Below are 13,368 nucleotides of genomic sequence, written 5' to 3' on the forward strand. Positions count from 1 at the left end.
CTCGGAAGGAGAGACACATTTTTACGTACACATAATGTTTTCATTTACTTAAATATATTAACTTGCGACTGTCAGTATATTTATTTCTTTAAACAGCTCCCTCAAAGACTCCCGACGACGCAGATTATAAAGGACACGACCTGTCTAAAGGCGATATCATGGAAAAGTGCATATAGCAAGAAAGTGGACTCGGCAGGTTTCGCGCTAGAAAGAAGTTGAAGAAGTTTTTTTTGAACCCCCTATTTTGATATTAAAGCCATCATGTAGAGGTTAAAACTGGCCGACAGTGACTTCACGTCGTAGGCGTGTAGGGTTGTTAGAAATTGTATAAAGTCTATTGCGAAAATTAACTAATTATTACATTCACGAGAATTATGTCACCCTCTGTAATTCTACGAATGGCTATTTTTAGTTTGTAATTTTTAGTTTGTAATTGCTAAAAAGTTACTTCAAAAGTTAAAGGGTAAATGTATTATGACATACAGACATACAGCGTTATGAATCTATAAAGATTCCCAATTCTTATTGGTGAAACATTACTCTCTAAAGGAGTGAGCAAAGCCACGAAGTCTTAAGATGGATATGATAAACCTTATTAACGGCCTCCGTGGTCCAGTGGTTGAGCGTTGGGCTCACGATCCGGAGGTCCTGGGTTCGATTCCCGGTGGGGACATATCAAGAATAAGAATAAGAATAAGAATAAAATAAATTTATCACAAAAATTACTTTGTGGTCCCTAGTTTGGTTAGGACGTTACAGGCTGATCACCTGATTGTCCGAAAGTAAGACGATCCGTGCTTCGGAAGGCATGTTAAGCCGTTGGTCCCGGTTACTACTTACTGATATAAGTACGTAGTCGTTATATGAGTCATGTCAGGGGCCTTTGGCGGCTCAATAGTAACTCTGACACCAGGGTTGATGAGGTTGGTAATTCACCTCACAACCCACACGATAGAAGAAGAAGATGAACCTTATGGTGACAAAGTATCCTAACACCCACAAGAATTGGGCCGTGTATATTCGGCTCTTGGTGTGTGTGGACTGTAGGTGTAGTAGATGGTGAGAGGTCGAGGGTTCTAAATCCAATTGCAAAACACCAGTTTGTTCCTTGTCACAATTTAATTATGTTTTTATAATCGTCGACACTTTCGCGGGAGGCGTCGGCCATTCAATTTCGCACAATATTGCCATGCAAAAAATATTATTAATTATTTTATACTTGTGTTGCCAGCAAAAGTGTACTTTTTCAAGATAATTCTGATTACTAAATAAAGACAGATACACTAACGAAAAATATTTTATTTTTTCTATTGTAACTTATTTATGAATTTTAATCAAGAAAAACATAGTAAGTCCGTCATTTTATCACGTTTTTCTATGACGCCACAGTGTGCTTTTTCATACAATTTCCATAGTAATTTCGTGTTTTGACATTTAGAGAGAGAGAGAGAGAGAGAGAAATGTTTATTTTGCAAAACTGCACACACAAAAATCAAGCAAAAAACAAAGAAGAAGAAAAAAACAGTAAGATCTTACAATAAAAATAAAAATTACAAACAAAGATACATACAAAAGTTGTGTGCAGTCAAGAAAAAGGGGTACGACTCAGCGACATATGTGCTTGCTTCATACAGTATGGAGCAAGCGCTGTTATTCTGCCGCCCCCTTCTACTTAATAGTTTTAGGTGAATGAGACGTTCGTTATGTAAAAATTGACGATTCAAAGTGTAACTATGTTACCTACTGAATAAAGATATTTTTGACTAGTTGGAAATTAGCCTATTGTCTATCGTGTTAGAGAAGATACAATCCCTCTGTCTCCTGTCCGGGAAGATTAGTTCTTACTAGTTAATATATTCATTTTATCAACTTGTACGATATTGTTACGTAGGGTAGGTAGTTCGCGGAAAGTGGAAATCTGTTGTTCGAACTCTACATCCCAATACGGGATAATAGGATTAGAAGACGACGAGAGGGTGTCTACTCTATATTTAGATAGATTCTTAATAATCTTAGGCCGTTTATCGCTATCGACCCACTAGGGTCGATTAATTCTTTTAAATAATCTTCCTCTCAGACGACGCCCTGAGCCGAGGTTCGCGCCCAACTGGGCACCCTCAGGCCTATTGTCTTAAATTTTGTACCGGGTGAAAGCCCTCAGCGCTCCCCATTTGTCCGGCCAAGTAGTTAATGCCATCTGCGGCAAATCTACAATAAGTCACGGCAAAAAAAAATAAGAATAATATATTTCTAGATACTAATTTATTCAAAGACTTTTGTATGCGGTGCTCACCTAATTAGTTACTCAATTACACGAAATCGTTGAAATATAAGTTTATTTGTATATACATAAGTTTAAGTATTGTAGTGACTATCGTTGTGCAAAATAAATAAAAAATATATTTAGAAAGCTGCAATTTTAATACCTAGTATGCAATAGTAGCTTTGGAAGGGCTTTAGACTCTTCAGAAGCGTAGGTCACCTTCAGATTAGACAGGCCAAGGACCTGCACTAAGAGGGGCTTTACCTGGATGCAATGAAGCGAAGAAAAACAGATTATCATCTTTTCTTCTAGGAAATATTTTCCTACAAAAAATATTATAATCTATTTTTTCTTATATAGGTATACAAACCTATTTTTATAATAGATCTTGGATTTCTTTCGATTTGGATTAATCTGGATATTTCTCCGCTAGCTCTCAGTTAAAAAAAAAACATGTATTTTGCTTGAATACCCATTTTAGCAAAAAGACCCAACAACCCAACCCAACATGATATTTTTTAGATAAATCATCATCATCGTAGCCTTATCATTCCAATTACTTTGTTCACTTCGTTAATGATAGGCAATAGTTTTTCCACAAGCGACTTTTTTTTTTTTTTTGGTAACGAAGGGGAAATCCTCATGGATACCTCGCCACCCGGGGGAGCGACGAGGTTATGTCGGACTCCTACCGACTAAAACCCCTCCGATGGCCCTCAGCTGTGCATGTCGGTTCCACAAGCGACTGCCCTAACCTCACAACGAATTTGAAGCTTTACATTTTATCAACCGCTTAGGTAAGCATATAAATCACCATAATGCCTATAAGTTTGGAAGCAAACAAATATTTTATCCCTAATAATCGTGGATTACTGAATCTTGTGATATCTGGCGGGAACGGTTAATAAGACAACGTCTTGACAGTTGAAACGTATATTAGCGACTGAGCACTTTTAACAATTACCGTCAATATCTTATAAATATTTTTTTTTTAACAAAATAAAACCGACTTCAAACCCAAAACTAAAAAGCAATAAATAAATTTACTTCGCACAAACATTTTCAATTAGTTAATTAAATCTTCCGTGACATGGAACCACCTTGGGTATATCTCCTTTCGAACAAAAAAAGAATTTATATATATACTATATATTTGAGAACCATTCATATATATATATATTTGACAAGCATTGAGAACCTCGTTCTTTTTTGAAGTCGGTAAAAAGACTTATATCTACCTACACCACAATTCTCACTAAAACGGTTACGTGGGTGTATTTTTGCCAAAATGTCGTAAACAAGATTTATGTCCTTATTTAAATGAATGTTTGTTACTCGTGACCATCATAGGCGATTCTCACTGGACACCGCGCACCGCCGCGTATGTACTTATAGCTTTCTAGGCATTTGATAGCTGTCAGGATAGTTTATAATTTTTTCTGGTAATACGCCATCTTTTCCTCTTTCGCACTAGGCTAAGCAGCAGCTGTCAATTTACACTAAACCATTGTATATTACATTATAATCTAAAACTAAAAACAGTGTTACTTATTTTTAGAAACGAAAAATGGAACTTAAATATTTTGAAGTGTAACTAACTAACAGCCTGCGTGGTGTAGTGGTTAGAGCGTTAGGCTCACGATCTGGAGGTCAGGGTTCGATTCCCGATGGGGACATTGTCGAAATCCCTTTGTGAGACTGTCCTTTGTTTGGTAAAGACTTTTCAGGCTTGAATCACCTGATTGTCCGAAAAAGTAAGATGATTCCGTGCTTCGAAGGGCACGTTAAGCGTTTTTGTTGGTCCCGGCTATTAGCCGTAAAAACACCTCCACCAACCCGCATTAGAGCAGCGTGGTGGAGTATGCTCCATACCCCCTCCGGTTGATTGAGGGGAGGCCTGTGCCCAGCAGTGGGACGTATATAAGCTATTTATGTTATGTTATGTAAACTAACATGCCAGAATCGTTCAAAATAATATGTTTACAATGTTACCTACATCGTCAAGTTAAAACTTCTTTCTTAAAATACCTACCCATATAAATAAATAGAGAAAATCTGCAGTGTCTGTATTTTTGCAAAACAGTATTATCATCTTTGGAATTTGATACGTAATTATGTTAGGTAAAAGGTAAATATGTAATAGGAAAGCCAAGGTGGTCTTTCGAACTTCAGAACCCCGATACCTACCCCGCCGGCGTAGTCGACGATTTCATTCATGATGTCATTCAGCGCTAATCGCTATAGACACACTAGGGACGATTAATTCTTTCAATTATTTTCCCTCTCAGACGTCGCCCTGAGCCAAGGTTCACGCCCAACTGGGCACCCTCAGGCCTGTTGTCTTAAACGTTGTATCGGGTGCGAGCCTTCAGCGCTCCCCATTTGTCCGGCCCAGTAGGTAATGCCATCTGCGGCAAATCTACCATAAGTCACGTCAAAAAAGGTGGTCTTTTGAAAAACTTATGGATTCTGAAAGCAATTACCTAATAGCGTGAGACGTGTTTACCTCTATAGACAAAAAAAGCGGTGTTCAATAATATAAAAAGCCCATCTGGCTTTATTTTGCCGCATTTACGTCGACGAGGCGACGTCAAAGTAATTATTTAAGTTCCTAATGAAACCCAACAAAATTGTCTCTTTAGGTGATTAGATCTATTTGAAGAGTTTCCGTGTTACAACGTTATAGCTTAGTGGAAAACAAAAAACTTTTTTAACCGACCTCAAAAAAGAAGGAGGTTATCAATTTGTATGTACAGTCATGGGCAAAATAATGTATCCACTTTAGGACACTGTCGCACTAACATATTTGACATTTAGTGAGACTTACAGTTCAATTTGTCAAAAAAGTTAATGTGACATGGTACCAAAGTGTATACATATTAATGCTCGTGACCGTATATAATATTATTGAAATTGCATAATTCTCGTATACAGAGTGTTAGTGACATCGTAACGAATACTGAGAGGGATAATTCAGACCATGATTCTGAGCTGATATCAAGTGGAATTTCCTGTCACAAAATTTATAAAAATTTTAGATTTTTTTTCAGTCCCATATAGTGTTTTAAGCTGCATAGACCCCACATTTAAAATAAATAAATAAAAATAACGAATTATTAAAATGTTAGTCTATGTGGTCCGGGGAGAAATATGATCGAACCTGGTCGAAATTTGTCATAAGTAACCACAACGAAATAGAAGAAACAGGAATGGAAATGCCCTGACGCGCATTTTATATGAGAACGTCAGCTGTCGCCGGTTCAACCCCACTCTCTTTTATTTACTACTACTCCTGCGAACAGATAACTTTGATAGTTCTACTGTACTGCTTCTCAAATTCCATAGCCAATTTACCGGCAGTGTATACCTATGTTATGCAATTCTAACATTACTTTTAGTAAGATACTGCATACCAAAGTATTTTTTTTTTTGATAAATAGCCGAATACATTTTATAGCGCTCTCCTTGCATGATAGTCGATATTCGATTTTTTGCCCTGCAGGTCATAATGCACAAGACGACCTTTTAATATACTATCGCGGAGCTCTGTGCGTCGTTAAGTTGAATTGTAGCGTGGACAGCGACTCCCATAACGGCGACTGCTTGACATCACATCTGTCATTTACATGTACAGTTCAAAACACAATTTTAATCACGCTACATTTTTTTCCACTGAAATAATTGCATTTTTGGTTCATTTTTGTTTCATAATATTTTTGGAAACCTTCCAGCCTGTTTTATAAATGCAGTAATCTTATGGGATTAAATATGTGATACAAAGCTACTAGGTATATACTTACATCTTATCTCGATATTTTTTTCGGATGGCTGGTTACTGGCGCCTACTTTCAATTATCAATACAATCTAATCTAATCTAGCCTACAAGATCCGACTGCTGCGCAAAGGCCTCCTCTTCCTCTTCCCATCATTGCAATCCTGAGCGCACTCCGGCCAGTCCCTCCGGTAAGCGTCCATGTCGTCGCGCTATCATAAGACACAACGCGTGACGATCCGTGCGTACCGCTCAGCGTGCATGCGACAAACATGTCCGGCCCAACCTCATTTAAGTCTGTCATCAATACAATACAAAGTCCTTATTGGATACTGAAGAAACACATTATTTAAACAATTTCAGAGTAATAGTTGTTACAAAAGCGGCCTTATTGCGTAGGTAGAACTTTATACTGTTAGGTATAGGATATAATTAAGTTTATCAATTAATATATAAATGATAGTTTTAGTAGCAGCAATGATGGATGATGATGTGATAACTTTTAAGAACCGATGTGGAGAGGTTTAAACTAATAAAACACGTTGTCACCATAGACTCTTATTTATACATAAGTATAACGTTTATGTTTTTAATAATTCTTTGTACAATGTTTATGCCTATAGAACAGGCGCACACACATAAGCTTCGACGTCCTTTCGTGTTCTTCTCGTACACTGTGTGGCGTATTCTCATTATCTCTCTAGTACTCGAAGAACCTATGAACTCTGCAGCGGGTTCGCTGGGAGAGCATCACCTCGTCAATTACTTATAAACGTAAAAATAGATGAACCCCACCTGATGAACTCTTCAAACAGCTGTAGGTTTACCGTACTTGTTAGGCGCTTGCTGCTATAGGTCCACTCCGGCCCGCTATCGCTTCAACATCATCCGACGCCCACGTGGTTACTCTCAGGCATTGCCTAAATTCTTATCCCGGACTAAGACTTTTCACCTCACCACCTCAGCATACAAGTAAGTTCGCACTAAGTTGAATCATGAGCAATCTTGGTGGCTTTTAACAGATCAATAGCAACTTGTGTTACCAGGGAAGAGTGACACTCTTTATGATACATAACGATGATAAGCAGCAATGATTCGATTATTCGAGTATTTTTATGTAAAAATAAATGAAAGTGGATACCTAGGTATTTACATATATTTTCATAGCAAAGGTAAGTATAGCCGAATTACCTTGTTGACAAACCTTTCCTTCTGATCAATTCTGAAATTGGTAAACGGTATTCGTTGTCTTCCAACTTTCGAAAATTTTTGAAAAACTGTTTTATGTATAGGTAACTTTCGCATCAGAGAGTAACGTTCAATTAATTTCGTCCAACCTTAGCATATAGGTAACTCGACCAGTCCAGTATCGACCATTCTTTTTCTTGATTATTTGGCAAAATTTATCAACGAATAATTCCAAACACTGATAACCACACAATAGGAGTACTTTGTTTCATCCTTGTTTCACAATTTTTTGACACTTTTATTGAATTTTTACAATGAAATTGAAATTTATTCTATAAAAATAACAATAGACATGACAAATGCTTGACATGACTTGGACATGACAGGAACATTATTTATTATTTGTAATTTTATTACTTATAATATACTAAACAGTCAAAACATACATACCAAAAACCGTAAATTAGATTGAAAGAAGATTACATGCTATGATAATTTATTAAAATTGTTCAATTTTATTTGATCCTAACTAATAAATATAACAGAATAAATTCGAAAGTGAGTTTGATTGTGTGTTACGTTACAGCACAGCAATAACTAATAAATAGTACTACCTATAGAAGAAACACTCACCACGCGTTTGGAGCCAGGGACAAATATTTTAGGTACTTATTAGGTATTACTTATCTAAATCAAAATTCATTTTATATTATTCAGGCAACGGGTTTAATGATTATAATCACGGTACCTATTTAAACATAATAGTTATGTTTGGTATTCTTGTAACACCTGTTTTTAGATTTCCGACAAGGCTGAATCGCATGCGAGTGTGTGCCTCCGCGCTTGGAAAAATTTGTGTCAAATTAACATTATCGAATGACGATGGCAACTTAAAAAAGATTAAGATGACTAAAGACTAGGCTGTATGGGTTAAGTTCCCTTTGCATGCCTTATTTTTTAAAGTGGTGTATAGGCCACGTCAATGATATTGAAATGATGTTAAGATCTTCTGGTGAGTTTTTTTGTGGTTATTATCTCTGAACTTTGGCTAAAAATAAGTTCCACATGTCCATGACAATGGCTTAACCTCACTATCTTTCTTTCAGTGTAAAACCCTCAGAATAATAACTGTAAAACCACCTAAAAACAATAGCTTAGTACATTGACTATCGATTATGCTGTTATACCGTCACACGTAATGTGGTTTACCTATGTTTCCGCGTCTTAACGGGGTAGACAGACCTGTAATATGTCGTTTTGTTGCAGGGTTCAAAGTCTAACTTGGATATCTATCTTCAAGGGCTACCTGGGGATTTCCCCATTAAGATAATGTTGTGCTTACACTCGGAGTAATTGTCTTCTACATCTACATCATGCTTTTCGTCTAGGACCTGCTATCCAGCGGTTTGCTTCGTGATTTTGCCTAAGACCTGCCGTCCAGGCACTTAATATATCACTTTTTGGGTGAAACTTTAGCGTTTAAGTGGTTTGACTAAGCTTTTCTTGATTGTAATAACAGGATTATTCCTAAATTTGTGTTATCATGAAATAACCTAGACGTGCTAAACTCTTTGCTGTATAAGAAGAAGTAATGTTAATATACATTTTTTAAAAGTGAAATTTTTAATTCCATCACCTTTGCTTTGCTTGCAATAGGAGAGTATCCTGTTCAAGGCGCCCAATCCTACTCTCTATTTTTTTGCACTCTATTAAGATCCCTTTTATTCTCTTGAGTTCGGCAACTAACACCCATGCCCTGGGACCAACCCTTTCTCAATGCCCTGCCGACGGCGTCCTAGAGGTAGGGTGGGTTCATCCCCACACAGAGGCTACGCAGGAAGTTTCATCCTTCAAAATATCCATTACAAGATTTTTAAAGCAGAATTTAACTTAACGAGGCCTATGTTTGCGCCAGCCTGTATTTACATGATAAATGTACTTAATTATTTTTTTTCAATATTCTACCCCTTCGAGGATACAGACGTGATGCTATGTTATGTCCTTTATTCCCAGTAGTTCTAACTGATCAGTTCTACCGTAGAACTATTGTATTATTTCACAATATAAAGAAGGTATTGGTCTTTTTAAAACAATGTTTATAAAAATATATTATTATATCAAAATGGAGTTTCATTAGTTGCAGCCATTTTCTCCACATACCTATAATTATTTTGTTTCTTAAAAGGTAAGTAATTAGGAAAATAATAAGATTTGATAATAATTAATTGTAAGTATTTGTCTATTTAAACCAAATCATAAATAAAAAGAATAGGTCTAACACTACTACTTATATAAAAACAACGAACTGAAAAGTATAAGAAAACAGCAAAACAGTTTTTACCATAACTGTACAATAACGTCAAAACTCGCTCGACGTAGAGGGAAAATAAGGCCACTCGCCGTAAAGAGAGTCGCCGTTGCGCGGGTCGCCGTTCGGAAAGTCGCTGTCAACGCTACAATTCGTTAAGTTTGCGGACGAGTGTACTTGGACCTTCCAACCTCTTACTTCTATTCCTTTGTAATCACTGTGGTGCATTTACAGGGTTTGCAAGCAATAATGGTTGCTAGTTACAAAAACGAAAAGCTTTTTTGTCCCATTAAAATTAGGTAGGTACTATCCCTCAAAACAGCAATATTATTTATTTTTTGACGTGACTTATTGTAGATTTACCGCAGATGGCATTAACTACTCGGCCGGACAAATGGGGAGCGCTGAAAGCTCTCACCCGGCACAACGTTTAAGACAACAGGCCTGAGTGTGCTAAGTTAGGCGTGAACCTCGGCTTAGGGCGTCGTCTGAGAGGAAAATATTTGAAAAAATTAATCGACCTTAGTAGGTCGATAGCGATAAGCGCTGATTGAGGGAAATCGTCGACCACGCCGGCGGGGTGGGTATCGGGGTCTTGAAGTGTTTGGTGTCGCGAGCTGATTGGCCGCCTCTATGGCTAGAGTAATCGGGTCGTAAGAACCGGATATTCCTATAGTAATATAAAAATAAATAAATATTTTGCATAAATTAATGTACTATTCAGTGATTTAGCTATCTATCATTAACCCACACAGCAAAGTCAAAATGGCCGCTTTATGACGTCACGTAGTTGCATTTAGCACTATTTTCTCGTCCTGTTTTTATCAAGAATTGCTTTTACTTTTTTTTAGAAATATACTAATCAGCCGAATATCTTTATCACCGTCTTTAAAAATAATCCCATCACATCACACATCATACGAGTACCATAGTTCTTTTTTTTTTGACGTGACCTATTGTTGATTTGCCGCAGATGGCATTAACTACTTGGCCGGACAAATGGGGAGCGCTGAAGGCTCTCACCCAGTACAACGTTTAAGACAACAGGCCTGAGGGCGCCCAGTTGGGCGCGAACCTCGGCTCAGAGCGTCGTCTGAGAGGAAAAATATTTGAGATAATTAATCGTCCCTAGTGGGTCGATAGCGATAAGCGCTGAATGAGGGAAATCGTCGACCACGCCGGCGGGGTCAGTATCGGGGTCCTGAAGTGTTTAGTGTCGCGAGCTGATTGGCTGCCTCTATGGCCGAGTACCATAGTGAAGTCGATAACCGACCATATCGACTGATTCTTTCAAAATAACCCTCTCTGAGGCAAGGTTTGCGCCCAACTGGTTACCCTCAGGCCTATTGTCTTAATGTAGTTAATGCCGTCAGAAGCAAACCTATAATAAGTCAAGTCAAAAAAGCTTGAATTTTCCGTAAGTACCTTAAAGACAGACTATCTTTGTCCATGGGTAGATGCGGGCGTGCGCGCCCGATGTCGGCCGCCACGAAGCGCAGGCGCAGGCCCGGCAGCAGACTGGGCGCCTTGTTCACAGCCGCCACCGCTAGCGGCAACGCCCCAAGCACAGTCTACAAACAAAACAATATCGTAAAAAAAAAGATAAACACATTAGCGCACACTTATGACCAATGTTATGTACCCACTTTAGAGTCCTGGCGCTTTAGCATATTATTATTATATACGACATTTAGTGCATAAAATTCAATTTGTCAAAAAAGTTAATGCGGCATAGTAATGGTACTAAAGGGGGGTCCGAACTGACCAACTTTTTTTTTACCTTTAAGTACTGGGTTTGCTCTTGGCCCCAGACTTGCCCAAAGGCATTGACAAGACCTAAGATGGAGCGAGCTTGCCCAGAAGGTGCCTGTTCACTCTGGCCTTGAAAGTTCACCCGGGTTATATGCATTCGGAAATACAGATGACGGCAGAGAATTCCACTCCTTAGCCGTGCGCATAATGAAGGACGATGCGAAGCACTTTGTGCGAATAGATGGGATATCCACCGAATAGGGATGGAACCCGGCCGTACGTCTGGAAGTCCGAAGATAAAAGGGGGATGGTGGAATGAGCTCGTGTAGATTGCTTTCGTGCATATTACTTTGTGTTTCAAATATTACAGAAATACAACGTTGTGGAAGAATCATCATCATTCATTGGTAATGATGATGATTCTTCCGCATCATCCCACAGGGTATAGGCTCTTTCATGTTGCTACACCCTTTCTGGTCCTGCGCTATCCTCATCCACAACTTTCCCGCCATTGCATTTCACCCGACAACCGGGCCGCTGGTCTACCCTTACCCTGACCTTTTCCCTTCTCTAGGCCATACTATGATCTTTGTCCCCCGACTATGCTTTCGTCTAGCCAATAATAATATTGAAGTAAATCGCACGTGAATTAAATTGTAATGCGGTTGTTATGCAAGATCGCGTTGAAACTGGTCCGCGCTCCTTCTGACCCTGTTCCTGGTTTTGGTGTGCAAAAGCCTTTTATAAGAGCGGGAGAATTATATTTTTAAATCATACAAACTAATCATACAACCTACAGCTCCCGGCCCCCAACACTCGCATTAGTTACCGCCTCGATATGGAGAGAACTTTATATCAGTCTAATTCGATAACCAGCTACCAATAACACGATCCAATAAAGTGAGAAGATTCGGAGGGCAATTCGGCCACAGCAAAAAAAGTAAATGGCATACCTATAACTTAGTTTGGTCTAATTTTATTACTTTTTTGCGGTCAAGGGCAAAAGAAACGTGAGAAGGGGTTTGCTGAAAGAGCGATAAATAGATTTGGCAGGACATTATTAAACTTAGAGAGAATGCGACTTTACTGTGTTTAAATAAAGGAACTTTTGCAGCTGTGGTATACATGACATATAACATATTCAGATTTAAAATAAACCCGGTAAAAAACAGGTTTGTATCCTTTCTATCATGTTGGACATACACATCCAGCACAGGTAATTGTCGAATTGGCTCTCGAATTCTTGTTAGGATTATAAATGATTATCACGTGGCCAACGGTGAAGGAAAATATCGTGAGGAAACCCGCATTCCCGAGAAATGCATTTTTGGAGGTATGTGACTTAACCTGTATCGGGCTGTTTTTCCCTTCACGGGTTGGAAGGACAGACAGGCAGTTGCTCCTGTAAAAAGCCGGACATGTCAATCTTCAGGTTAGGTAAGCGGAGCCTGTGAAAAACGGGATAATGCTTGGTATTTGGTGGACATAGCGGATGGAGCGCCGCAGCAATGCGAGTAATTTAATGGCGCCAAAGTGTGTGTTTTATGGGCGTCACGCTTACGACAACATCTGGTTCCAGAATCTGACGAGTAGGAGAAGGAAACAATATCAAACAGACAACGTTCTAATTGTCGGAGGCTTCTGCAGATTGTGAGCTAGAATTTGCCGCTCCAGAATTGGCTTGCACAGCCATGAAATAAGTTACACCACTTCAAGACAATGGTGTCATGTATCGTCTGAAACAGAAGTTTGAGGCATCTCATCATCATCATCAATATCAGCCGTACGACGCCCACTGCTGGGCATAGGCGTCCCCCAAGGATCTCCACGACGATCGGTCCTGCGCAGCCCGCATCCAGCGGCTATTAATAAATAATTAATGCAAAAAAATATATTTCATTTAGAATTAAGTACTTAATTATGTTCGTGCGTCACCCAATAGGGTCCACATAATGTCAGCGTCGTGGTTCATGCTGCGACTTGTGCTGAGTGAGGCCCTTTTATCTCAGGACGTCCACCACCACCTTATGATCATTTCGATTAATGGATATTATGGGTCTTGTTTTTTTGTTATTGTTTTAGTG

The 13,368-nt window shown here is 38.7% G+C and overlaps 1 protein-coding gene across 1 annotated transcript in view; it reads right to left on the bottom strand.

The window, feature by feature from the left end:
* Positions 1 to 13,368, bottom strand: part of LOC126368851 (guanylate cyclase 32E-like) — a 182,808-nt gene that overhangs the window by 145,132 nt on the left and 24,308 nt on the right. Inside the window, exon 2 of the mRNA XM_050013027.1 lies at positions 10,958 to 11,103. Within this exon, the coding sequence (XP_049868984.1) occupies positions 10,958 to 11,103 (146 nt within the window). The remainder of the gene's footprint in view (positions 1 to 10,957; positions 11,104 to 13,368) is intronic.

Source organism: Pectinophora gossypiella, chromosome 8 (assembly GCF_024362695.1).
Source record: "Pectinophora gossypiella chromosome 8, ilPecGoss1.1, whole genome shotgun sequence".
Taxonomy (NCBI): domain Eukaryota; kingdom Metazoa; phylum Arthropoda; class Insecta; order Lepidoptera; family Gelechiidae; genus Pectinophora; species Pectinophora gossypiella.